The sequence below is a fragment of the Dromiciops gliroides genome, chromosome 3 (genome assembly GCF_019393635.1).
Source record: "Dromiciops gliroides isolate mDroGli1 chromosome 3, mDroGli1.pri, whole genome shotgun sequence".
In the NCBI taxonomy this organism is placed as follows: Eukaryota; Metazoa; Chordata; class Mammalia; order Microbiotheria; family Microbiotheriidae; genus Dromiciops; species Dromiciops gliroides.
Window position 1 is genome coordinate 4,063,780 of NC_057863.1, and position 26,202 is coordinate 4,089,981.

General features: G+C 53.8%; 1 protein-coding gene across 4 annotated transcripts in view; it reads right to left on the reverse strand.

Moving 5' to 3' along the window:
- OPA1 (OPA1 mitochondrial dynamin like GTPase) overlaps positions 1 to 26,202 on the reverse strand; it is a 60,975-nt gene that overhangs the window by 27,791 nt on the left and 6,982 nt on the right. The window contains exons 4-19 of one of the 4 annotated variants that reach the window (XM_043991100.1): positions 25,254 to 25,361; positions 21,601 to 21,654; positions 20,936 to 21,000; positions 13,588 to 13,698; positions 9,880 to 9,933; positions 8,829 to 8,933; positions 8,064 to 8,150; positions 6,190 to 6,303; positions 4,817 to 4,897; positions 4,551 to 4,625; positions 4,335 to 4,406; positions 4,149 to 4,248; positions 3,475 to 3,605; positions 1,912 to 1,984; positions 1,757 to 1,829; positions 811 to 926 (exon numbers count right to left, since the gene is read on the reverse strand). In XM_043991100.1, the coding sequence (XP_043847035.1) occupies positions 811 to 926; positions 1,757 to 1,829; positions 1,912 to 1,984; positions 3,475 to 3,605; positions 4,149 to 4,248; positions 4,335 to 4,406; positions 4,551 to 4,625; positions 4,817 to 4,897; positions 6,190 to 6,303; positions 8,064 to 8,150; positions 8,829 to 8,933; positions 9,880 to 9,933; positions 13,588 to 13,698; positions 20,936 to 21,000; positions 21,601 to 21,654; positions 25,254 to 25,361 (1,419 nt within the window). The remainder of the gene's footprint in view (positions 1 to 810; positions 927 to 1,756; positions 1,830 to 1,911; positions 1,985 to 3,474; positions 3,606 to 4,148; positions 4,249 to 4,334; positions 4,407 to 4,550; positions 4,626 to 4,816; positions 4,898 to 6,189; positions 6,304 to 8,063; positions 8,151 to 8,828; positions 8,934 to 9,879; positions 9,934 to 13,587; positions 13,699 to 20,935; positions 21,001 to 21,600; positions 21,655 to 25,253; positions 25,362 to 26,202) is intronic. The other 3 variants (XM_043991101.1, XM_043991102.1, XM_043991103.1) reach the window with 3 other exon arrangements.

The window sequence follows — 26,202 nt, forward strand, 5'->3', positions numbered from 1 at the left end:
CCTGCTTTGCCCCCACAAGGACGGCACCGGCCGTGGCCAAAAATGTGGCTAAAATCAAGGAAACACCCATGCTCCTCTACAAAAGAGGAAGCCAGGCCAGGGCCATGTCCCACCATTCCCTAACTGTCCTTCTAACAAAGGCTCCTGGGCCCTTTGGAGAGCTGAGAAAGGGAGCGTGCGTGCCTTTCACCCTCCTGTCCTGGGGGGCAGCCGTGCCTCCGCCGGGCCCGGGGCTGCCATCTCCTCGGGAGCCTCCCTCCTTCCCTCCTGCCCAGGCCGCGGCCCTAGTGAGCTCGGCCTCCAGGGTCTGGTCACACCCGTCCCTCCTTCCCTTTCTGTTCCCACTGCTACCCAACCAGTGACCAAGAGCCAACAAAGAGAATCCAAATCTGCTCAGAAGAACATCAGACGAGGTCTTCCCCCCCCCCCCCCCCGCCCGACTGTGGAGCACTCGCTGCCTGTTTCCCTGGGACAAAAGGAAGCAGAACCCCAGTCCTCGCTCCCTCCTGCTCACGTCTGCTAAGGGCTCTCCCATGTGCGCACGCACACGTGCACACGCACACACACGCACACACGCGCACACGTGCACACGCATGCACACACACACGCGCACACACACGCACAGCAAGCCCACTGACACTCCCCCTGGCACACAGTGAAAATGGACTTGATGTGAAGGATAAGTTACTTTTTCCCAATCTGGCGACACTTCTGTGGCCTTAAGCCTACACACGCCTAACCGGTTGTGCTGGGGAGCTCGTGACAAACACCCCCAGATGGGCTTGCACCTCCGGGTGAGAGCTAGCTCACCTTTGAAAGAGTCGGCCTGCTGCTCCACGGACTCGCGCACCATCTTCCAAAAGCAGTCGGACACCGCGAGGCTGAGGTTCCTGGTCGTCACTTGGTGAGCCTTCAACATGCTCGTCCTGTCCGAAAGCACAAGCCGAACAAGGGGTCATCTCCTCGAGCACGGTCTTCACTGGGAAGCAGGTGGGAATGAGCTGTCCTGAAGCCAGGCCAACCCCAGACCATTTTCAGCTCAAGGGAAGCTGGGAGCTGTGGGAACAACCCTGTTTCTGTCCACAGAGAGATCGAGGAGCAAACATCAAGGGCCCAGGCCACAGTCACAGGGATGGGAAGAAGCTGAGACCTCAGGCCAGGAGGACCCCAGGCTGTCCCTGTGGAGGGGAAGGGGCCCAGAGAACCGTCAGTCGCCCCTTGGGGGTCTGTCCTCGCCCCTGTTCCGCCCCACACTTTGTCAGTGACTCAGAGGCAGGAATAAGGGGCCCTCCTGCCCCATGGCCATGAGAACTCGGATGTCCTGTGAGCCTCTCGCTCCTCTCTGTGATTCCCGCCTGAGCTTAGTTAGCGCTTCTCTAAACAGAGCCTGGCCACATGTGGTCTCCCGGACTCACACGCCAGCATTGATCCCATCATCCCACCCACTTCTCTCACCTATTTTCTTTCAAAGGGCATCTGAGTATTCCTTCACTTAACAAACACAGGCCTCTACTCTGGGAAACTAGAAAATCCGTGTTAAAAATAGAGGTTTTGGGGCAGCTAGGTGGTGCAGTGGATAGAGCACCAGCCCTGGAGTCAGGAGACCTGAGTTCAAATGCGGCCTCAGACGCTTGACACTTACTAGCTGTGTGACCCTGGGCAAGTCACTTAACCCTCATTGCCCTGCCCCCCCCAAAGGCCCTCCTGTGTAAAAATGTTTATTTCCACCCTGTGAAATTCTTTAAAATGCACCTACTTTAAGAGCTTTGAATTTTGAAAGAACTCCTCTTCATAATCCCTGATGGCCTCAATGCTTTCGGAGCTGTTTCCTGGAGGGGAAAGACAGTGACACAGTCTTTAAGGAACAGTCAAATCAAACCCAAAGGAGCCGCTCAGGTGCTGGGTGCGTACCTTTCCCTGTGACGACAGCAAAGTAGCCCAGAGCCTTCATCGGGAAAAGCTTGCCTTCAATTATCTGCTGAATCTGTTCAAACAGACGGCAAGAACAAGTTCAGAGAGTTGTGCTGAGTGGAAGTAGTGGAGAACGAGCAGGTGGCTGCAAGGTCCGGGAGTCACGGAGAGCCAATGCCTTGATGCCCAAGGCACCACCTTGGGTGGCAGGGACCATGTGGGGCAGTTGGCAGGGAGGAGGCCCTGTGGATGCTGTCCACTTCCACCCACGCCCGTCGTGAGCTTTGGCATTTATCAGCTCCTCTGACCTTGATTTCTGCCTGGCGGAGCTAAAATTCCATGGTCTTAGGCCAGCGGCCTGAGAAACCTCGGCATCAGCCTTTGTTTGGCAGCATCAAGTCTCTCTGATGCCAAGCTGAGGCACGGAGGCGAGGCTGAGCTGGGAGGATGTTTGGTGGGTCTTGCTGAACTTTGCCCTCCTTTTCATTCTTTTGTTATCAGGCTCGGGAAATGAAGCCGGTGTAACAATAAGACATGGGGGTGATTTTAGGAATCAGTCTGAGGCCCAAAAGAAAGGGAAAACCCACCCTGGCTGGCCAGGCCGGGGCTGGAGAAGGGGAGAGAGTGCCTGGCACACAGTAGGTACACGAAGGTAGAAGGAGAGGACTGGGCCCAGGCTGGGTGACTTTAACCAGGCCGCTCCCACTCGCATGTAAAACCAAAGGCTCAGACCGGGGCCTGCTTAAGCCTTTGCTGTCCACTCTGCCTCAACGTGGGCAGCTGTGAAAGGGGAGTAACAGTGTATGTCTTGGTGCCTCCCGGGGCTGCTGGCAGGGCCTGGTGGTTTTCGACATGGAGTCCCTGGATACCTGGATCTGACTCTCGTCCCTTAACACTGCCTAGTTCTGTGACCCCAGGCAAGGCACTGAAACCCCAGTCTGCTCATCTGCAAAATGGGAGTGACACCCCCTCCACCGACTCCCTCACAGGGTCACTGGGAAAGGAGCGTGTGGCGTTACTGCAACGACCCCCAGGAACCTCCTGCTCTGCGGGGAGGGGAGACGGACACCCACACAGCAGGCATCATGGCGCCAGTGACCGGAGGCCCGATTCTTCCTGAGGGTCAGGATGGCAGAGAGAGGACCTGACCGCACCCCCTCCACTTCCTGCCCCTGCTGAGAGGGTCTCTGTGCTAGAAGAGAGCAGCCCCTTGAGAGGCGAGGCCCAGGAGAGCAGCCACGGCTCTCAGGAGACCTAAATGTGCTCTGAGGAGTTCTGTACCGCTGGAGCCCGGGACGGGGACATGTCCACTTACACCATATTCTCTAGCTGAAGAAAAACCCAGAGCTAAACTACTGCAGCAAGGCCCTGAACGCCTGCCATTCAGACCCATCTGATAAGTGAGCAAACCCCAAGATGGCTCCTGTTCATCCCTACATCAGGGCCCTAGCTTGGCTCCCCTCCCAGGAAGGACGCTTCACTCCTCAGTCTGGGGAACGCCCGCTTCCTCCCTCTCACTGCACCGGGCCAGGGCCAAGGCCGGCGGCCATGACCAGTCCTTACCCTGCTGGGGCTGGCCACGTTCTTCTCTGCCAAGTCGACTTTGGTCAGCACAAAGATCGTCCTTCTCCCATGAGGGTCCATCTGGCTGACCAGGTCAGTAACGATGCTGCGCTCGGCGTCCACAGACCCATCTGCAAGGAACAAGGCCAAGGGAAGTCCTGACGGGCTCCTCTGAGACTCGGGCCCTATGCACGTCAGGGTCACGTCAGCCCATCTGTCCCTATGCGGTCTCCTTGTCCGTGAGCGATCAGTAAGCAGAAGCAAAAGCCTTCGTGAAGATTCTCGACTCCAAGGAGTGGCTGAGCCTGGCCGGCCCCACCTCATCTCTAAGAAAGGGATGCCCTCCCTCTGTGGACACCGCAGCACTCCCGCACCAAGACTGGGGCACCCTCTAAGGAGGATACACTCCGGACGAGTCTGCAAGTTCACTCGTCTAGCCCAGAATGAAGCCAAATCTGCCTGGTTATTTCCAAAAGAAAGTACGTTCACATCTGACCATGAGCCCAGTCCAGCTAAGTCTAGCCCACTCCTCAAGCCTCTGAGGCAAGGCCACACAGGGACTCTTGGACAGCCCCAAGAACATGGGACGAGCTGCAGGGCTCTGTGTCTCTCCTGGCACGGAGGCGGGGAGGGACAGAGGGGACAGACGACGCCCACCCCGCCTCTGGATTTACCTTGAATACAGAGGATGATGGCGTTGGGGTTCTGCATGTAGGCTTTGCTGATACTGAAGATGGTCTCTTTGGTGTCGGGAGCCATGCCTGACGTCACCGTCTTGAAGAAGAGGTTGTAAAGGTGACTTATCTTTTCCTTACCCGAAACCCAGAACAATTCTTCTTACGTGCTCAAAGCGTACTCACGTTAATGACCCCGGGTAAGTCCACCAGGACCATCCTCTGCAGGCCTGGTCCTCTGACATTCAGAGAGATCGTCTACACAACAAGACCAAGATGAAGTGTCACCCACTACCTCTGACTACATGACGCCCAGTCCCACGCACAGCCTTTTAACAGCCAACAACCCCACACCCGCGAGCCCCGCACGCCAGCGGGCCAGATGACAGGGTCTCCCCTTACCTCGGGGCTCACGGTGCAGCCTTCTTTCACATTCTTCCTCATGCGGAGCTCGATCTCCCGTCTTAAGGCTGCGAGCTGTTTGACCCAAAACCAAACAAGAGTAAGAAAATCCCCCCTGTGGGTTAGGATACGAGGGGTCTCAGCCACCACCATGCCACCGGACTCTTGTTTTTTACTTGTTTCACTGAATGAGGTTAAGCAGCCTTGCTAAAAGTCAAAGACTTGGGGCAATGCAGGGACCATGCCCGCCACATTTTCTCACTCACATCTTCCTCTTTGGTCAGGTCGAATTCCCGAGAACTGTCTTTAAACAGGGCCACGTGGTGAGGGCCTTCACTGAGCGTCACCTGAAATTATTACCAAATCAGAATTTAGAATCACTCACCACTAATATGCTTAGTTCCTGTGGAGCCTGTAAGAGAGAGCCGTGGTTTCACGCTCACTTTACCAGGAGCAATGCTGAGCGAGCCCAGGGCTGTCTATGGGGTGTTTGTACACAGTCGTCTGCCTCTGGTCCCCTAATCAGACCGGGAACCTCCTGAGGCCAGACACCTCCTCTGGCCTTTCCTTGTATCCCAGTGCTTAGCACAGTGAATGGTACACAGCAGGTGCATAATCAATGTTTACGGACTGACCTGGAGTCAGAAAGCTCTTGGTCCAAATTCTGCCCTAGCTGTGTGACCCTGGGTCAGTCCCTTGCCTCCTCAGGGCCTTCCCTAGGAGGGGAGGTCAGGTCGGGCAGACTGAGTCCTCCAAGCTGATTCGGTCATATCTCTTGTGATATATGCGACTGATCACAGGAGCAGCACGTTCAGGCCAATTCAGACCTTGGTCACTGAGGAAGCCACCGGCCACAACGGTGCCGGGTGCTACAGATACAGCGACTCCGTGCCTGCCCCCAAGGAGCGTCCAGCCAGAGGACAGGATGTGTCTGTGGATAAGCAGACCCGTGACAGGGCCAAGGCCAAGCACTTGGGAGCCGTGGTGGGTGTGGGAAGGGCCTCGGGTTGGGACATGCTGGAGCTGAGCCTCCAAGAGGCAGTGTGGAGGGCCAAGGGGCTAAGGAACGTTCCACGTGGTGGACAAGCAGGAAGGTCGGTGTGGCTGCTGGGGCCCCAGTGGAGAAGACGGGAGGGAGGCAAGAGGAGGCCCTGACACTTCCAGCTTGGGGAGGGGTGCTCAGAGCTGTGTGTTCCTGGGGGAAGAGCCTGGAGGACGGTCTGAAGGGGGTGGAGAATGGAAAGGCTACAGGAAGTTATCTAAGAGGTCAAGAGGAGCTGGAAGGGGGCGAGTCTAGAAGAGATGCCAGACGGGAGGAGTGTCTGGCTTGGCCCAGCTGAACCAGCTCTTATAGCATTGGAGGCTCATTCTCTTTTAAGCTGATGTCTCATTTCTATGGCTTTGTAGTAAAGGATCTGACCCACCTGCCAAGAGAAGGTGGAAGAACTCTTTACAAGAACTGACAGGTTCCCAGTCCCTGCTAGGTCATAGCCTTTGCCCAAAAGAACACAGGTCAAACACGTGGCTTTTGGGGATCAGAATCTTTAAAGATCGTAGCAATATCGCCCCACTGTCCAACCAGCCTCCGGCCAAGGGGGCCAGGAGGGCTATGCGGGCACCTCTTGAATGCGTGCCTTACCTTGACTGGAGAACGCGTCATCATCTCCCCAGAGCCACGAGGGAATATCCGTGCCTGGGCGATCATCTCCAAGACACTGGTCTTCCCAGCACTCTGGTCTCCCACCACGACAACCTGGCACAAGACAACCAAGAGGGGGACTTGAGATACCTGGAGATTTGTATTCCCACTCTGAACTATGGCTGGAGCAACAGATCCCGTCTGTCCTCACCAGCACACGCTGACCGGGTGTGTGTCTCCAATGAAGAGGCCCCAGGACTGGGTCCCGGGCAATGCCCCGGGCGGGGCGGGGGGGGGGGGTGCAGATAGCTCTGGGTTTCCTCGGGCTAGACTGGGGAAGCGTAAGCTCAGCCAGGTTCTACTTGGCTGGAGAGGTCTCCAAGACCGGAGCAGCCGGCATCAGTCGGTGGAGCCTCCACACCAGAAGACTGGTGACTGAGGTGACCCGGATCTGCCTCCAGAGGGCAGTGACAAAGTACCAGTGTGGGAAATCCTGGCACACTCAAGAAAGACAGGACATCTGAAAATAGGTCGAGCCAATCGCCGAGGCTCAGAACAGCTTGCCTCATTCAATTCAATTTGTTCTCAGCAGGACAGACAGATTTTTTAATTTTATAGGGCTGTCTTTCACTCCCTCCTTAAACAATGTGGGAGCAGGGACACCTAAAAGTACCTTTTTTTTTTTTTAAATTGCGGGGCTATTGGGGTTAAGTGACTTGCCTAGGGTCACACAGCTAGTAAGCGCCAAGTGTCTGAGGCCGGATTTGAACTCAGGTACTCCTGAATCCAGGGCTGGTGCTCTATCCACTGTGCTACCTAGCTGCCCCCCTAAAAGTACCTTCTAATCAAGATTTGAGACGTTTTTAAAACCAATGCTGGCCCCTAGCCATCAGTACGGGGAACGTGTCTGTTCGTCTGAACCCTAGTTACACCGTGGAGACAATGACTCCAGGTAAGCAGGCCATCTCCTGGGGATGGTGAATTTTCTGTTAACCGAGGCTAAGCTCTGTAAGCTTTGGAAATTTTCCATTTCACATTTTTGGACAGAAATCTTCCTGCAGTGCTTTGAAAAGCTCACCATCTTGAAGAGAGGCCAGTGAGCGTACCCTCACCTTTTCTTTAGGCCCCAGGGGAAGGCAGGAGGTTGCGCCACCAGGACCCAAGTCCTCCCGTCCCCAGAGGGACGGCGCTCTCACTGCTACGAGGAGAGCTCTAGGGTTGGGTTTTTCCAGTTTCTGTCTCCTCGTCCACTACGAACCACTGCTTCTTGCTGCCCTCGAGCGGCTGCCTCTACGCAGCACTGACTGCCTATCCTCCTAATCCTCTTAAATGACTACAAGCTGGGAAGCGAAATCACAAAGCTTGTGAGGCCGGTCTCCGGTAAGAACCGGCAGATCCTGGAGGTCTGGTCTTTACATAAGGGCCTGTGAGTCTATGCCGGCTCCTCAGAGACCTCTGCAGGATAGGCACGGGGGACACAACAACGTTCTCTTAGGAGGTCTGGTCTATTTTCCAAACAGCTTCAGTGACCCCATAAATGTTCTCCAGAGAAGTGAGATGCCTACACACCAATGACGGTAAAAAACAATCTAATCTGCAGTCCTTGGTGCAAGACAAGGCATCCTGGAGCTTTTCAGCGCTGTTTCAAGACAGACATTCCTTTTCTATTGAAAAAGAACAATTTACCTGAGGAATTCATGTTATCAACAGGTTTGTTGGAGAAAGGAATTTTACAACAGATGATGTGCACTGACCAAGTTAATCTGAGGACTAAAAAGCCTAATTTGGAAGATCTCGAAGAGTAAATTTATTTAACTGAGCCATCATACACAGCATAGCCCACATCCATCTTCTGCTAAGATGCTTTTACTCACCCGGGGCAGATGGTCTTGGGTGTTGTAACTGGCGTCATAGTCAGAAAGAACGTCGAGGACTTCAGAATACATGTCGATGAGAGATTTCTTTAAAAACAAACAAAAACGCCGGTGAGGTTAAGTTACTAATCAGCTAAGCCACGTCTGCTTTCCATCTCATCAGACAACAAGCCACCCAGCAAAGCTCTTGGGTGAATGTGGCTAAGAGACGTGAGCTTCGGCCCGAGCCCTCGGAGCCGGTCTGTGGGGAGTGCCCAGGTCAGAGTGGGCTCCTTCTCTACCTCTACTGCAGCCCCGGCTGTAAGGGCTACTCTAGGGAGGGAAGAAGCTCATCACGCATGCCCTGAAGGAATCCCCAGAGAGGGAGAAGCAGGCCCTGACAAGGAATGCTGCCAACACCCTGATATGTACTGTCCTGCTGGGGACCCCTCTTCCCCCCAGAATGGGAGCCCAGTGAGAGCAGGACCCCCGGGCTCTCCTGTTTTTAAGCCCGGCGTCGGCTCCAGAGCTCAGTCCTCTTCCTGCAGCTGCCCAGAGGTGGGACGTCCGGCAGCCAAAGCATGACCACAGAGGCTGCAGTGACGCTTGGCCAGGGCAGCATGCCCCATGACCACATACAACTCTCCAAATGACTGAAATCCACGGGCAATATGAATATGACCAGCAGCACTGTGGGGGGCTCAGCTCGTCCGCAAGGCCAGAAGCAAAGGGCCCGGCCCACATGTCGACGCCAGGGAGGACCGAGACTCCAGGGGCTGGCGGTACCTTTAGGTGTCTATGGTGGATGCCTTTGTCGTCTCTCTGCAGCACTAATTTTCTCAGTTCTTTGTTCTCCTTCTCTAAACGTTCCAAAATTCTCTGATATTTCAGCTGCAAGAAAGGAGCATCCATCAGCACGGAAGGTAAAGAGTGGTGCTAAACAAAAGCATGGACATTCTACGAAGGGCCCGCCCCTCTAAAGCAAATGCTTCCTCAGCGGGTCCAGTTTCCAAGCATACTATTTTAAGATAAACAATTAAAACGCTTTGAGGAAGGAATTCTCCTTGATACAAAGGTTATCTCAGTCCAGAAAAACTCATCGCATTGTCTGACGTTCCAGGTTGAAAAGTTCTTTGCATTAAAACAATCAAAACGGAATAAAAAATGCCCTTTGAAATCCCCAGACCCCAGGACCACGAAGCAATGATTTGTGCCAGACTAGAGACAGCTTCAGGGCAGCGTGATTCTGGGCACCCACTGCCGGCTTCCCCGGGAGTGGCCCCGGGAGCTCCCCAGCCACCCTCAGGCAAGCCTCTGGTGCGCAGTGGGAAGGTCCTCGGCCTCTCCTGCTTACTCATGCCGTGTGTGCCGGCCCACGCTTGGGTCACGGGCCTCAGGACCACCCCCCACCAGCTGCGCGCTATTCCCAAGGAGAAGGCATCTCCAGGAAAGGCTGGAGGCTCTTTCCTGGACAGAGCTGTTGGGTAAAGGGATTCAGCTTCCTCAGAACCAAGCAGCATCTCCCAGGAGAAGCACTGTAAGCGAGCTCTCAACGTCCTTCCCTGGAAGGGCCAGAACAGGCAGGGCTGGGCGTTCCAAGCTTAAGGTTGTTCTTCTCTGTGGTTGTCGGTGATCTCCTCCCAACAGGCTCCTAAGGCCTGACCGACTGCTCCTTTCTGCCCCCAGTATCTCTGCCTTTAGCCTAGTTTCTGGCTGGTTTCCTCACAGCGGGGGTGGAACTAGCAAGCTGTCCCTCTCCCCAGATTCCACCCGGCTCACCCCCACTGCCCCATCAGCCCCCCATCACAGGAGGATGGGGGGCACCCCCACAGCTCACCTGCGTTCGAAGGAGCTCTTCCTGAAGTTGTTCCACTTTCTCCTTGTCTGTCACCTACAATCACATTAACATCATTTGAATCTTTGAGGGAGCACGTGGCAAGAAGGGAGCACAGATTAGGTTTGTTTCAAAGGGAAGGGAATACAAATGGGACACACAACTAGTTCACTGTGAGAGTCTTGCTAGCTCTGCTGCGCAGGCAGGAAGGCAAATCCCCAGGGGCCCATCCCCTGCTCCCTTCTGCGGATGGGCTGCGCTGGGCATGAGAAATAAGTGGAATTTGGGGTCAGCCTGAAAGGCTTCCAATACCAGAAAGCCCCTGGCTGGCTGGTGCGGGCTAGGCCTTTGTGGTGCCCCTGCCCGGGCCAGAGGAAGGTCGGATTTCCAAAGCATTAGCCAGATGGGGGTGCTTGCTTGGTTTCAAATTCTGACCCCATGTGGAGTTATTTTTAAATATTATGAAAAGCACATCTTTGCCAAGTGCCCCTGGCTGAGATCAGTGAGCATGGAATGCAAACCAAAGTGAAAAGCCCAAGTCCTGATGTTCTCTATGCTAGTTCTTAAAGCTCTTTGGAACCAGCCAAACAAATGTCATGACACATGACAGACTCAGAAATGAAGAGAGGATGTCCTAGGTGTCCCTGCCTGACGACGGGCTTGGGGCGCCCCAGGCGGCAGCTCGGATCCCCGTGCGGCCCTGGCCCAGCACGCCCTCTCCGCTCACCTACTTCCCAGACAAGTCACTCTGCGCTTACTCGTGTTTCATGGAAGAGGCTGCTGAGGCTTAAGTGGGACAGGTGGCCTTGTGGCCCTGTCGCCCCTTGGACTCCCTGCAGTCCTCCACGGTTTTGGATTTTCTCTCGCTAATAACTACATGGGTCGATGACAGCCTCCCTCTATCAGCCTCCCACATGATCGAATAACCAGTCTGAGTTTTTTCTCCCCACTTCCAAAGGCACTGAGTGGCGGGATGTCTGTGTACACAGGATGCGCAGGATGTAGGAAAGAATTAAAGAGAGGGAGGAATGGGGCAGCTAGGTGGCACAGTGGATTGAGCACCGGCCCTGGAGTCAGGAGGACCTGAGTTCAAATCTGGACTCAGACACTTAACACTTACTAGCTGTGTGACCCTGGGCAAGTCACTTAAACCCAATTGACTCACAAAAATAAATAAATAAATAAATAAATAAAAAAGAGGGAGGAAGAAGCAAAGAAGCCTAGGGAGGAACCACAACCCACCACGGACCCCAAATGAGGCTGGGAGCTGAGAGACTGTCATCTGAACTATTGCACACACAGTGTCTCAATATGGTCATGACCCACAGTGATGGGGCCTGAGGCTGACTGAGTGGCTGTCACGGGTGTGGGCCTTCTACACGGAACTGGCCAACAGAGGGGGTGGGTACACGTGCAGTGGCGCCTGGTACCCGAGGATGCCCAGGACACTGGCATCTCACAGCTTCAGAACTGTATTTGTAAATGCCTGGGAAAAAGAGGAGGCCACATCAGGGGGATTATGTCTTCTCCCCCCAACCTCCCAGGAGTCAATGTGGCATAGACAGTGGCCAGTCACAAGATTCGTTAGGAACTCTCCTCTGGCCACCCATTCCCTGGCAGTGGAACCGCAGTCTCGGCAGGCCGTGACACCCCAAGGTATCCCTAGGGCTCTGCACACTCCGAAGGAGCCCCAAGACAGGCAGGACCACTGCTCCCCAGGGCCACCTGGAAGCCATGAGTAACACCTCAAGGGAAGCCAAGGGCTACCTAGACAGACCTCAGCTCAGGGTCACTGAAGAGGAGCTGGTCCTGTGCTTGCCGAGCGCCCCCCCCAGCTCACCCTCGTGAGCTTTGTGAGGCCAAGTGAAGAGGCCGTATGTGGACAGAGGGTTGGGGACCCTGGGTTTGTTTCCTCTTCTGTAAAATGGGAGGTCTGGGCCAGCAGACTGCTCCTGCTCCTACCCACCAGACTTCCACCAAGATGGTGGGACGAGGGGAGCCAGTGCTTCCCAAGGCACGTCCTGGCTGTCCCATGGAGCTTGACACCTTCTCACACGTCCACCTCCCAGGCCAGAAATACCCTTCCAGGTCACAAAACCCACAGCGAGCTCATGACTCGCCTCGTGGACTGTCTACAACTCACCTGGGGACCAGGAATGGGTCTCTGCGGCCTGAATCCCAGAGGCCTCCTACAATCCCAAGGCTGTGGAGATCAGAGAGTGGAACCCTCAGCAGAAATAAGCTAACACTGAAAGATGAGCTTCACTGGCCCCTCCCCAAACGGAGGCAACAATCAGCCTTCTCCCTACCAGAGCTCACCATTACCTCCACAGAGGCCTGGTGAACCAGGGAAAAAGCCCGTTTGTAAACACTGGCTTATGCGCCAGTTCTGACCTATTCAGAGCCAATTCTTCTGCTCACAGCAGAGGGCAGGCAAACTATGAAGTAACGAAGGCGTGCCATCCTGTGCAGGACGCCTTCAGACAACGGAGCCCCAGAGAGCCCTTACTGGCATGTCTGTCAGGTCTGCCCTGATGCTGCTAACAAGCAGCCCCCCCACCCCCATCGGGTGCCTCCTTCACAAGGGACTTAACGAAGTGCCTGTAAGGCCTAGGTCAGGATTAACTCTCATCTGAAAGTTCTAGAAAGGAAGACAGCTACATGAGAATGGACCTAGAGCTCCTTGGTCTACATTCAGGGCCATGTCCACTAGGCTGTTCAGGAAAGCCACCCCAGGTGCCCCTTCTCACAGGACCAATGGCCATAAAAACCCCAGGAACCCCAGCAGCAGGAATCATTTGGAGCTAGAGATCCTCGAGTGCCGCTAAAGCAGGAAGAAAGGCCCCTACAAAGCACTAACCACTGGCCTTTCCAGGATCCTCCAGCAGGCTGCCGGCTCACGTCCCAGGGCATCCTCAGAGGCACAAGATGAGGCTGGATCTACTGAACACAGATTCTTTCTCCAGCTACAGGAAAAGCAAGTCTTTACTTGAGTGGAAAACCACAGGTTATGGGGAAATAGCCTGTTTTGGGTCCTATCTCTCCATTTTAGCTCTATACTTCATCCAAACTGTGCCTGTGCTTCCAGGACTGATTCCACAGCCTTTGAATTGAGAAAAGCCTGGGACCTTGAAGAGAGAAGTCAAACAGAAGGATTATTCTCAAGCACTTCTTTACAGCAAATGGGACAGCCACTGGTCACAGCTTTACCACCAAATGCTAGAACCGGGGGTGTGGGAAGTTGTAAAGAAACATCCCACCTTCGCCTACCTGAATGTAAAATGCGCCCTCAGTTCATCTTGTGGCCCAGGCCTTTATTTGGGTCAGGAAAAACAAACTGCTCAGGTGCTGATAATGAATTCTGCCACGTGACCCAAGGAAACCACAATGCCCATTTTACAAAAGAGGAATCGACACCCAGACACCCAGGTCCGGTGGAGGACTCAGATCCTGCAGAACCTGGAGTGACTCGGCAGCAGGGACACGGCATGTTTCTTTGCTAAGGCTGGGAGGCCTAACGCTCCCTGGGTGCTGACCCCGTTTCTACCTGGTCCCTCCCTGCCTGTGGTCATCTCTGTCTCCCCGCACTACCATCACTGGGAGGGGTCTTCTTCTGTGCTAATGTGGGCTCTCAGATGCCTTAAGGTTATATGGAGTCTAGCTAGAAAGCCCGATTAGTAGGAAGACAGCGTATAGCCCCGAGACCATCACCTTGCGCTTCTGCTGGGAATAGCCTGCGTTATACTGGCCAGCTGCTCTGCGGGCTTCCTCTTCGTGTTCTTGAATTTGCTGTTGTAAGATAATGAGCTCACCGAGCAGACCCTGCCACAAGTTTACAATGAGAAGGGGAGAATTGGGGAGGAGAACAATGTTAAACCAAAGGGCATAAACAAAGACAGATGAGAGACAGGAAGGAAGGGAGAGTTTCGAGCAAAAATGCCATCGCCTGGGGCCTATAGCCAACGGGGATTGGCAGAGGGCTTCCATTTTCCCCTGGGCAACACGGGAGAAAATGAATGAACAAAAGAGGTTAGTTTAAAATAAAGAAGGCAACAGTGTAATGCTGACTCGTCCCAAACACCCTAACAATGGGGACTTTCCGTATCATCTCGATATCAGAGAGCCCTGAGCAGCGGAACTAGACTGCTGAGACTAACACGGTGCCATGGTTAACAGAAAGATAAACACAATTTAGCCATCTACTTTACAGGAGAAGGAACAAGTTAAAAGGTCTCTGATTAGTCAGCATCAGGCCCTGCCTCAGGCCTCCGTCTGCGCTGCTCTCACCGCACAGAAGAATGAATGACACAAGGTGAAAGGGAAAGAAGGCTTGACATTTGTACTGAACCCAGGCCAGATTCGGACAACTGTGGGCTTTCTAACTCAAGAAAGCTGTAAAATAATTTTTTTTCCCCATTTCAATCACTTTTTCTGCAAAGAAGTGTAGTTAAAAAAATTCTGGTTGAAATTCTGCTAATAAGCAGTGAGCTGAGTGATAGCCAGCTAGGTAGATATATGAATAAGGAGGGAGAGGCAGAGGAGAGGGAGGATGGAAGGAGGGAGAGGGCAAGGGAGAGAAGAGGGATTTCAAGGGGAAGGAGAGAGGGGGAGGGAGAAGGAAAGGAAGAAGGGGAAAGGGAAGGGGAAGAGAAAGGAGAGGGAGCAGAGAGAAGCTCAGTAGGATGTTTTTCTGGGTTCAGGCCCTGCTTCTGCCACACACCAGAGGATGTGACCAGGGCAGGTTACTTGACCTCTTGGTGCCCTCAGCAAATTAACTCTAATATCATTGTCAGAGGCAGATTAATCATCTGAATCAGTGGAGGGAGTTTCCATACCAGGAGTACCCTACATAGGTGCAGACCAAGAAAAGGAAAGTCAACCCAAAATTTAGTCGTGTCTGCACACATACAACTTACTTTAAATTTAATGTTTTAGAATTGAACAAAACCTCTTTTTCAATAGTGGCTATTTTACCTCTGACAAGCTTAAAGACAAGGGGTGGAAGTCTGAGTCAATTTCCAAAGCACACGTAGGGGAGAAGGACAAACAAACTTAACTTAAAAGTACATTTAGACAAAAGCACAGACTTTGGTCCTGCCTCTGTGCAATGCTCTTTTCTCATCGAATCAACAGCTCCAGGGACAATGCTTCTGGGGCAACTTGGGAGCAGATCAAAGTGACAGGAACAGAAGCCAACCTGGGCCAGTTTCAACCGTTAGACGTTCAAATATGGCAGAATCTTGATGACTAAGGGAAGCATTTAACCAGCACCAAGAGAACGTGCTTACTGTCCCCTGAACCCCCGTCCAAATGTGGAAGTCAACCACCAGGAGGATCATTTCCGTTTGACAAAGAATGTGAAATAACCTCATAGGCTTTCCAAATGACTGGCAAAGTATAATAGCACTTAGGGAACCCTGGGCCTCCCATGCCAAGAGAATGTAATTACAAGGAGCTGTAACGTTGTTGCCCAAAACAAGTGTAATAAATGTGTCCAAGTAATGATTAAAACCACTAAGCACGGTCTGATACCTGCTCAAAAGCTAAACCATAACTTAGCTCAACTTATATGCGACCCAAACAAAAACCCGACAGACACAAAAGCTCCGCTCTAAGGCTATGAGAGCAGAGCTCTAGCATTCTCCAGCAGGGAACGTGTTTGCTGCTTAAATCAGCATTGTAGGGTATAGGAAATAAAGCAACAACTGGAGGGCCTTTTTAAATTCAAAATTCTCATTTATGGAAATGACTCAGACTAAATTTGTAGATAACTGCTTTTAGGACCCACTTGAATCAAACTTTTTTATATGAAAACCACTGCATTTTTATCAATTATTTTCAACAATAAAAACTTATAAACTAATCTCGTTCAGTGTGACAACATACCTTAGAAATTCAGTTAGTGGTCAAGGAGAAAGCCACGAGGGCCAAAGCTCCTGCTGCTTCTTTGCTCTCTCTGCCCTTACCTGCCTCAGGGTGCTGGCTGCATCCTATCACTGCCTGGCCCGACCAAAACAGAAAGAATGTTCAATTCGTGGCCCTCACTGGCTGTGGGGCCCTCACCACCTCTGCCCGGAGCCAGAAGAACAAGCATTTGTCTTTCTAATCTCCTGACATCGCGGCATGACATGCTTCTCAGCTTCTCGGTGTGGGAAGCAGGGAGAGAAAGGGGCCACAAAGAACTCTAAGCTCACAATGGGCGAGCCCTCTCCTAGGCACACCTGCGTTCTTGCCAAGGCTGTCACTGAAGAGAGCATTAACAGTCCTACTTCCTAAAAGGTTGGGAAGGAAATCACAGTTAGGTAGGAACAAAAGGCCTCCACTACAGTACTTCCCCACAAGGATTCTTTTACCCTGAAGAGGGTTTCTCCTTGTAGTGGATAAAAGTCTAGGCTCAAGTCCAAAAATGATTACAGAGAGGAGACATTTCCTACAACTTACTTTATCAACTTCGAGGACACAGCTTTAAAGCATGTCCACGTTACTTGTGAAGGAGATACAGAATTAAAAATCCAAGGCGGGAGAGGACTGACAGTACCCAAGCATCACCCTCCAAGCCCTTCCAAAAGGCTGTGCTCTCCAGACTTCAGGTCTGGTATGACCCAGAGGCCAGCGTTTAAGCAGGAAGGGGTGGGCCCTGACCACCTCCTCCCGCCCTCGCTTGGAAGGTCAGAGGGACCAAACTGCCAAGAGCCCCAGAGACCAAAATCGCCAAATGAAAACCAGCCGCCCGTAAGGACTTTCATCCTACGCAAACATGCTAGGAGCATCCAGCCTGGGGGGCTCGCCTCCTCACAGGGGAAGCACCCTCCCCAGCCCCACTGCAAACCCCTGGCTCATGGAGGGGAGGCCACCTCTCTAACAGGTGGGAGGGACCCCAACCCTTGCCAGGCACCCATTCAACCTGGGGATGGTTTGCGCTGGCAGGAAATGTTCTATGACCAAGCATAAATTGGCCTCTCTCCTGACCTCCAGCTTCCTGTACCTGGTGCCAAACAGAACAGACAGATTCCCTCTTGCCGAGGCCCCCGAGACAACAACCATACCCTCCATCCTCTCCTCTCTTCTCCAGGCTAACAACGCTCAACCCCTCCAGCCTCCAGGGCCCTCTCCAGCCCGGCTGCCCTCTTCCTTCTGGGGGCGCCGTGGCTGATCGATATGCCCCAGAGCGGCACACACTCCTCCTTTCCATCGGGTCCAATGTCCCCAGAACGTTTGCCACTGCTCCCCTTCATGCGGCGCTCCTACCCTCCTCCTGGGCACGAAGTGCGGCTTCTTTCCTGTGACGGGCAGGCAGGCGTCTGCTTCCCCAGTGAGACCAGCCACAGGCTCTGCAGAGATAAGATCTTTCTGGGGTGCGCCGCGCAGCCCTCCGTGGCGTACAGGAGACACGGAATGACAAGTCAATTCTGTCCCAGCTAAAGCAACCCCCGTGCACCAGCTCCTCTCCGTTGCACCGGGCTCAGCTGTGGAAGGACTCCTGAAAAGCAGTCAAAATTTCAAATGCAGGTGCACGTGTGTCCATACACATGCGTGTCCCCACACACGCCTGCACAGAGCACCTTCACGTGCTGCAGCTCAAAATGAAATGCTCAGGGTGTCGGGCAGTCTGAGGGCTCCTCATAGGCCTCTCCAGGCCCAAAGCCCTCCTCTGTGCCAGCAGCGACCACCTTCTTCTCAAAGGACAATGTTGTGATCAAGTCTTATGGAGGAAATGCTCGAGGAGGAGACTGGGCGAGGTCACTGCCTGTTCCCGGCCACGTTCCTCTTCCGTGGCTCCATGCTGCCTGCAGGCCGGTGCTGGCTTCCTCCCAGGTACTCATGGGACCGGCTGTCCCGACTGGCCTCCTGTCCTTCCTCTGGGGGTCTTCTCTCCCCTGGTTCTGTGCTCTGGCCGCCACGGAGGACGCCTTGCTGTGCATCCTTCTGTTCTGGGCCCCCGGAAGGAGAACAGGGACAAGGTCACCGTGTCCCGGTGCCAGCATGGCCAATGGAGACTGTTTAACCTGGAGAAGATGCGGGGGAACTGAGACCCGTCTTCAGGCACACACGAGGCTGCCTTACGTGGAGGAGGGAGGAGACGGCACGGGCCCTGGGCGGCAGAAGCTGGAAGATGCCGGCCGGGGAGGACGACTAGGAAAAGCTTTGCACCACGAGCTGAGCCAAAGCAGGGCGGCTGCCTGGGTGGTCTCCAAGCAGAGGTGAGAGGACCCCCGGCGGGGCACATTCTAGGGATTCCTTCCCATGGATGGACGGCACTGCCCAGCTGCCAAGGCCCCTCCCACCGCTCAAATTCTCGGATTTGGCTTAGGATAATTAAATGAAATTCCTATTCTCCGCAGCAAAATGCCAAACAGACGAGGGCCGGCATCTGAGCAGCCTTCTGACTGCTGAGATTGACCCGGGGGACAACTCTGGTGTTGGCGCTCAGTGTGGTGGGAGGTGGGGAAGAAAGGAAAGAACCACGTGCCTGGCACTGTTAGCACAAATACCATCTCTCCTGACCAACAAACAATCAACGAGAGGGCTGAAGGGTGTGAATCATATCCAGCCCACTACAAGGGCGGGGTAAAGCCTGGGGAGAAAGTGAGCCCAGGCTGCTGGCCGCAGACCAGCTTCCCCAGCCCTCAGAGGTAACTAAGTGAATAACCTGGACTGGACCCCACTCATCTGCTCTCTACCCAGGGCACCGCTCTGGCTGGGAAGGGAGCCTTGCCTCTCTCCCTGAAAACAACAGCCAGGAGATGAATGAAAGAAAAGCCCCCATAGATGTCTCCTTGGTGCCCAAGACAGTGCTGAGCTCTGAACCTGCTGAATGACCTGGGTGTGCCCACGGCCTGGACCCTTGCTCCTCTGTGCTGCTGGGTCACCGCAAACCCTCAGCCCCTTTGGTTCTGTGCCCAAGGTGCCTGCTACAAATGGGCCGGCTCCACAGAATGTGGGCACAGCCACCTGGAGACCAGAGCGGGGTGGCCCCCTTGCAGGGCAATAGGAGACTACTCAGCAGCTCGGGCCCATCCACGGGCTCCAGGGGCTTCTTATGACTACTGCTAACTGTGCCAAGGTCACACGCCTGCATTCTGTGAGCGCCCGGCTGGTCAACAAGATGATTTCTGCAGATCATCAAAGGCAAGCTCCGGCCTTGGCAGTACTTCTTGTTGGCTGACTTTTGGCCATCCTCCTTGGCATCTCTCTCACCTTCCTTCCCGTCCATCCCCTTTGGCGTACGCTCTCCTTCTGGCCGAGGCCCCCAGGGTGGGGCCGGTGCCGGTCTTGGGAGCTCTCCGTCCACGCCAGGGCCAGACAGCTAAGCCAGAAGGACCCAGCAAAGGGAACGAGGCAGGATTCCCCAGCTGTGTGTCTGAGGGACTGTCTCAACACAGTCAGGCGCTACTTACATTTGACGCTCACGATCAGACGCCGGTTACGCCAGCATCCGGGGAGCTGTCCAACATCTTCGGCTGCACTGAAACCGATGCATACAGAACTGTCTTATTAAGAAGGATCACTGACCAGGCTTGGAATCTGGTGGACACAGGCTTTGTGTCCAAGCACGGCTCACGGCCACCTGTGGTAACCTGCAATGAAGTCTCCTCATGCCTAAAACTAAACAATCCTAATAAAAACATGGAAAAATTATCGAAGCATTCTGTGGACACGTCATAAGCAAATGAGAATGTTCTGTCTGGAAAACATCATTTTAATAAGGAGTTAATTAAGAATAAGCAAAGGGGCAAACACTGTCGTGAGCAACAAGGACCCTGGCCCCTGACCTGGGCTGCCACCCCCTTCTGAGACCTGTGTTCCCGCTCAGTCCTCCCGGCGGGTCTCACTGGCACCGAGTCCCCGAGAATGTTGCCAACCTCTGGCCAGGCTGTGTCAGAGGAACTTTCCACCAACTTCAGTTTCCCAAAGAGGATGACAATTCATCTGCCTGACTCCAGACCCTGAGGACAGCCGGGAACACAAACACGGATCTGGGTAAACTGAGGCGCGAGGACTCCCATGGAGATTTCCTCCAGGTCCCCAGGGATGAGGCACACCAATCAAAGGAGGCTGGGCAGCCCCTGCGGGCCCGGCCTAGTGCGAGCCACTTCACGCCCCTAAGCCTCAGTGTCTTCAAACACAGAATGCGAGGGGTCACAGTGAGTGACCTCTCCAGGCCTCTGAGCGTTTGCCAGTTACCACCGCTCCTCGGCTCCCTCCTCAATGGTGCGGATGACCAAGGCTGACTAGCTCTGTGTCTTTCCATAGCGTCTGAAACAAAACTGAAAGGGAGCAAAAGAGAAGGAGGCACCGACGAGTCTCCTCTGAACGCCTGCTTTTCCAAGGTGGCAGCCTGGGGCAGAGCCCCGCCATGCAGGCGAGGGGAAGCCCACTTTTCCTTCCGGTGATTAACACCGTGAAGAGACGGGAACTTTCCAAAAATGCTGCATGTTAATATCTCACTACCCAAAGAAAAAGCCAATGTTCAGTAACTTAACCACAAAAAAATCTATCCATTTGAAACATCTCAAAAAAATAAAAAGTGTTTTTCATGGAAATCTTGAACGTGAGGTTTCTGCCCCCAAAGGAAATGACTGCAGGGTCTAAGGGGGGAGCCTGAGTCCAGCAGAGCCAGGACAGCCAACGGCTGGAGGGCCGGCCTTGGACTCCCACCTCCTGGCCGAGTGATCCTCGCCAAGGCCCTGGACCTCTCTCGCTGAGCAGATGGCCATCAGACCCGGTGGAGACATCTGTCCACCGGGAGTTCCCGTGCCCACAAAGCCACGTCCTACCCACAACGCACGGAAAAGACACACGAGACCTGCGGCACTGGCCATCCCCCTCCTGTAGGATCTATCCCCATCCTACCTGAGTCTGTGCTCGGGGTGGGCGGGCCTGGGGACCCCGACACGGGCCCTGCATGCTTGGGAACCTCTCTGCCCAGTGGCCCGCGCCTCAGGATGTACGGTATTAGAGAACGGTCGACACCTTCCATTCTCCCACATGCCCCAGGAGATGAAGGATCCCTCAGAATTCGTGAATGCCGCTGCCGCAGCTTTGCTCTCCCTCTTACCTTCTTGAACTGCTTGTCGCTTTCAGATGCATCGGTCGCCCGAAATGCTGTTTCTCCCGAGGTACCTGGAAGGTAAACACAGAGACCTGTGATGTCTCTGCCATCTCTACAGCCGGCTCCAAACCCCAAACTAGGTCTGGTCAAAAGGGCGACTAGGAGAGCAGCAGCTCCACCTGGGCTAAAAGCAGCCGATGACCTGCTGACGCTGTTCTCCGAGGAACTTGCTCGGAGATGAAGAGGCCGCCCTCTAGCAGGATTTGAGAAAACATGACAAGTAACTCCGGTGGGAACAAACAAGGTTACCCCGAGTTAGGATCATTTCTGGGAAGAACACTGACGGCTTCGCCAGGTGTAAGAACAGACATTAGAGATCAGCAATGACACAGGGCCAAGTCCAAATTTGAAATGTCAGCCATGACAAAGCAGATGAGACGCCCCCCAATCACTTTTCACATTGACACCAAACACTTGAAGATGTTTTGGTCAAGCAAACAATTTTGAAAGTATTTGAGCCACGTGACTTCTCGGTGTCCCCAAGTCTGCCCGGGAGGATCGTGGGTTATGAATCCGGAGGATCAAAGCAGCGTTCCCGATCTGATTTGTAATTAGTGTATCAGAAACATGGAGAGGCACGCAAAGGTCAGCACAAAAAGCTTTGTACACACCTAACGACAGAAGGAGGTCAGAAGCTCCTACGACTTCACTAACCCATTTGTGACCTGCGAAAAATCAGCAAAAGGGGAGATCATGTGAAGTGAGCATGAAGGTGGGCAGCCCCGACGCCTGCTCTGCCTCCTGACCCCCAAGGGCAGCAAAAGGCGGGGTCCCCTCCACGCCATCATTCCCACGAAAGGGTGGCAGTCACTCAAGGGGCATCGACATCACGTGGCGATCAAAGTCTCACCCCTTGTCGCCACTTTCTTATCTCCTCCTCACTGACCCTTTAACCGGGAATGAGGTTTTTCTTTAAATACGCAGACGCAGAGGAGTCTCTGCCCCAAAAGAACATTGTGAAGAGGAAGAAGCTGTGTCTTATCCTTCAGACGGACACTGAGAATCAAATGGGGGATGAGGTGTCAGCGATACGATGGGCTGGTGATGCTCCAAGGAGAGGGGGGTCATTGGGAGAAGTCGTTCATGGGGCCCCCACGGCTCTGGTCAGCATGAATCAGGACAGTGTCGGTGTGCGGAAGGCCTGGCTCAAGCACCGCCTCAGACACACACTAGCCGGCAGCCTCGGGCAATTCGGGAAGACACGAGCTTAAGATCAGTGTCAGTGGAGGGACTTCTGGCACAACAGTCAGAGGGCCAGAGCAACAACAAATCGCACTGGAGGCACCAGGCTTGCCCTGATCAGCAAATATAGATGGACATTACACAAAGAGTCCATCTATTTAGGCAACTGGAAGCTTCACAGCGCCCAGGACACTGGGCCTGGCGTTGGGAAGACTCACTTACTAGCTCTGTGGTCCTGGGCAAGTCACTTAACCTCTGCTGACCTTAGTTTCCTTCTCTGTAAAAGCACACACCCTAGACAGTGGTTGTGAGAATCACATGTGGTCACACTTACAAAGCGTTTAGCACAGAGCTGGGCCCCGAGTGGGTGCTTAATGAATGCTCATTTTCTGCTTTCTTTCCTTTGTTCTCGCCCAAACTCTTCCCGACACGTACATGTCATTGTGGAACAAGCATCTTACAAGGGCACGTCAGACAGGTGCCAGGCCATGTACGGCATCTAAGAACCCTTAAACATGTCACGACTTCACGAGATCTCAGAGCTGAGAAGAGGCTGTACTCACCCCGCCGACCACAGAAACCACCGCCCGACCTCTACCCAGAGACCTCCGACTGACGGCCACCCGGGAGAACATGAGTCGCCTCTTCACCTTCCCCACGCAGCTGCCAGCTCGAAAGGCCAAGACCTGCCCTCTCCGACAGGGAGCTTCCCAAGGCTGGCTCAAAGACCTTCACCGTCCTGGCCACCCTCCTGAGCCCCAGATCTACCCAGCATTCTGAGCTGTCCCGTTAAGCTTTTTCATTATTTCATCATGTCCTATCATTCTTGATGGGTTTTAAAAGAACAGAAATTAAAAATGATCCGCTGCTGACATCAGTCATGAAACGGAGACAGAGATGCGAACAAGTCAAGGAAGGGGAAGGAGACGATCACACACCAGACAAAGCTTCGAATCACTCATCCAACCACTTTCCACTCACACCGGAGTATTCTGAAGAAACTTCTCCAGCGACAGTGGCAAACAAAGTCCTACCCCTCCCTAATTGGTCACCCCTGCTCCTGGGGTCATCTGATTCCTCCCTGTCCCTCAGCCCCCACACATCCCTGACCAATCTCCTTCTACGTCTCTCGCACCCATCCCTTCTCCCCGCTCCGGTAGCGACTGCCTGCATCTAGCCTCACCACCTCTTTCCTGGACTGTGGCCAGCGTCCAGTAGAATGGAAAGGCCTTAGGGACAGGGAGCGGTCAGCACTTAGCACAATGCCTGACACCAAGAAGGTGCTTGATAAGTGTTGATCGCTGCTTCCAGCCTTTCCCCTTTCCAATCCTTCCTCTGGTCACAGTCCAGAAAACCGGACCTGTCTCCCGTCCCGGGACAGACACCCTTCTTCCCTGTCCCCCCAGAAGCTCCACTCAGTAGCCACCTTGTTGATGAAGAATGCACTAGTGCCCAGCTCCAGCCCTCCTCCCAATGGCAGGAGAAGGGAATGCCCATTTATTAGGCACTTACTGTATTCCAGGCTCTGTGCTGAGGTCTTATTACTGTATTACCTCAAGGAGTTTACAGTTAAGGAAACTGAGGCAGGCTGTGGCCAGCATCACACAGCCAGCAAAGGTCTAAGGCTAGACTTGAATTCAGGTCTTCTAGAGCCAGGCCCCTTTGCTGTGCAGCAGCACACAGGGTTGTCAGTAGTCTCTCACCCCTCCGGCCATCTTCCACATGGCCATTCACTCAAAGGGGAGGGGATCTCTGCTTGGGAGATGCTGCTCCCTCAGGCTAACAGCTGGCACAGAGCATGCAGGAAGTGCTTAATAAATGCTTCCTGATCTCGTAACTGACCCGCACCCAGCCTGGGCTCACAGGACCCAGGTCCAAAGCCTCCCCTGCCTTTTCTGCACGGCCTCAGAGCCCGGGCTCCCCGAGAGGCCGCTCCTCTCACCTCACGCCGTGGAATGCTGGCTTTCTCGAGAACCCTGACAAGCTCAATAGCCCCAACTAATCAGCAGCAGATTTCAGCAAGTCCCCAGGCCTCCATTGCTGCCGACGCCTCCCCAGGGCCTGACACAAAGCAGGCTGGCCCTCTTATACCCCCTTAAGGTTGGTAAAGCCTTTCTCAGATGCTACCTCATTAACACCCTGACTTTACAGATGAGGAAACCGAGGGTCAGAGTGGTCTAGTGACTTGCCCAGTCACCCAGCCTCTGAGCAGTGAGGCTGGAATTGAATGCAGCTCTTCCTGACTAACTGCAGGCCCAGCACCGTTGGCACTACAGCTCACCTTCCCCAGCCAGCTTCCTGCTGCCCCCCAGGCTCTGCCACAGTTAGCTAGAGGAAAGATCCTGAGGTGGGCAAGAGCAGCTGCGCTTTCTTGCCCAGAGAATGGGCAACTCATGACCCAACTTTTAAAGGCAAAAATCACTCCGTGGGCACCAGAGTTAGAGAGAGCTAGAAACGGGAGCGAGGGCCGGGGCTGGAGTGATCTAGGACACGCCAGGCTCTTGCACTTTTCCAGACTTTTTAAAGAGAACCTGTTTCTCTGCCGCTTCACAGTTTTCAAGATAACACTTTGGGGGACCACGAGGGGGCGCTATAGAGGACAGAGCACCAGCCCTGGAGACGGAGGGCCTGAGCTCAAATCAGGCCTCAGACACTTGACACTTACTAGCTGTGTGACCCTGGGCAAGTCACTTAACCCCCATTGCCCCACAAAAAAAAAAAAAAAAAGATACCAATAAAAAAAGATAACACTTTAAAAATCACCAAAAGACGAAGAAAAAATAGAAGGTAAGAAAATGCCCTGAGACCAAGAGCAGATTCCAGCCGCTAAACCCAGTTTGCTCAGCTCGGGTCCTTTTCAGAAATCTCTCAGCCAGACGCCCTGGGCCCGTTTGTCTGTCTGTTTCCCGCTCAGAATAGCACAGCACAGCACAGCCCATTCCCTCAGCAAGGCCAGCCAGCGCTCTCGGGGGCTGGCCGGCTCGTCCGGCCACTATTCCATACTGTGCTTCTAACCAATGACTCAGCATCGGAGTCGAGAGTGTTTCTCTGCCCAAGAGCACATGAGAGTGAGACTTCTCACCTGTGGAGAACAAGTCCTTGAGCAGACTGAAGCTTCCCGCCAGCTTGTCCAAGTCCGGAATCAGCTTTGCCAGGGTCTCTGAGTCCGGAAGGGTCTTACTAAACTTCTCTGGAGAAGAGCAAACAGACACATCAGTCACAGCCTGGAAGCGCACAGTCCAACGAGGGCCCCTCTTTCCCACAATCCTACCAGCAGTGGCAAAAACAGACTAAGGGAGGTGGTGCCCCATGTGATCGCTGTGCCCGTGGCTGGAACAAAGCTCTGTGTAAATGCATAGTACTGCTTTAAAATGTCTCATAAAACAAGTTCTTAGTTGTCCCCAATCTGTTGTTTTTCTTTTTTGATGCAAATCACGATCTTTTGCGTAAAACTTCATTTTAATGTGACTGAGTCAATTTCTTCCTCAATGATCTCTCCTCCCTCTCTTGTCTTCCTTCCTAGACCCCAAGGAGAACGGGGCGCTCGGTGACCCTTGGCCAAACTACCAACAAATGAATGAGCTCAGAGGCTCCGACTATGCCTGAGAGGGCCAATCCAAGGGTCTTGGTTTTCCCCCCTGTTGGCCACCCCACTTCATTTCTGGGCCCATGGGCTGCTCCCCTGAATGGGTTCTAATCTTCCCAGCTCACAGCTAGTGAAGAACAGGCTAAAACAGTCAGACCAGTCCATGAATATGTAAGAACAAGAAGTGACAAGTTAGACGAGGCCTGAAAGAAGCAAGAATCTCACCAAAGATCTAAATGTCATCACGCTTGACTGCAATCACTGGGATCAAATGGGTCTTCCCACCGTGGGGAGGCGTGAGGGGGGTGTGAGAGGGGATGCTGGGAAGCTTCAGCCTGTGGGGTGCGTGTGTGCGTGCGTGTGTGTATGCGTGCACGTGCGTGCGTGTGTGTGCGTGTCGGGGATGTCCTGGGAAAAGACCACATACAAACGACATCTAAAGCTG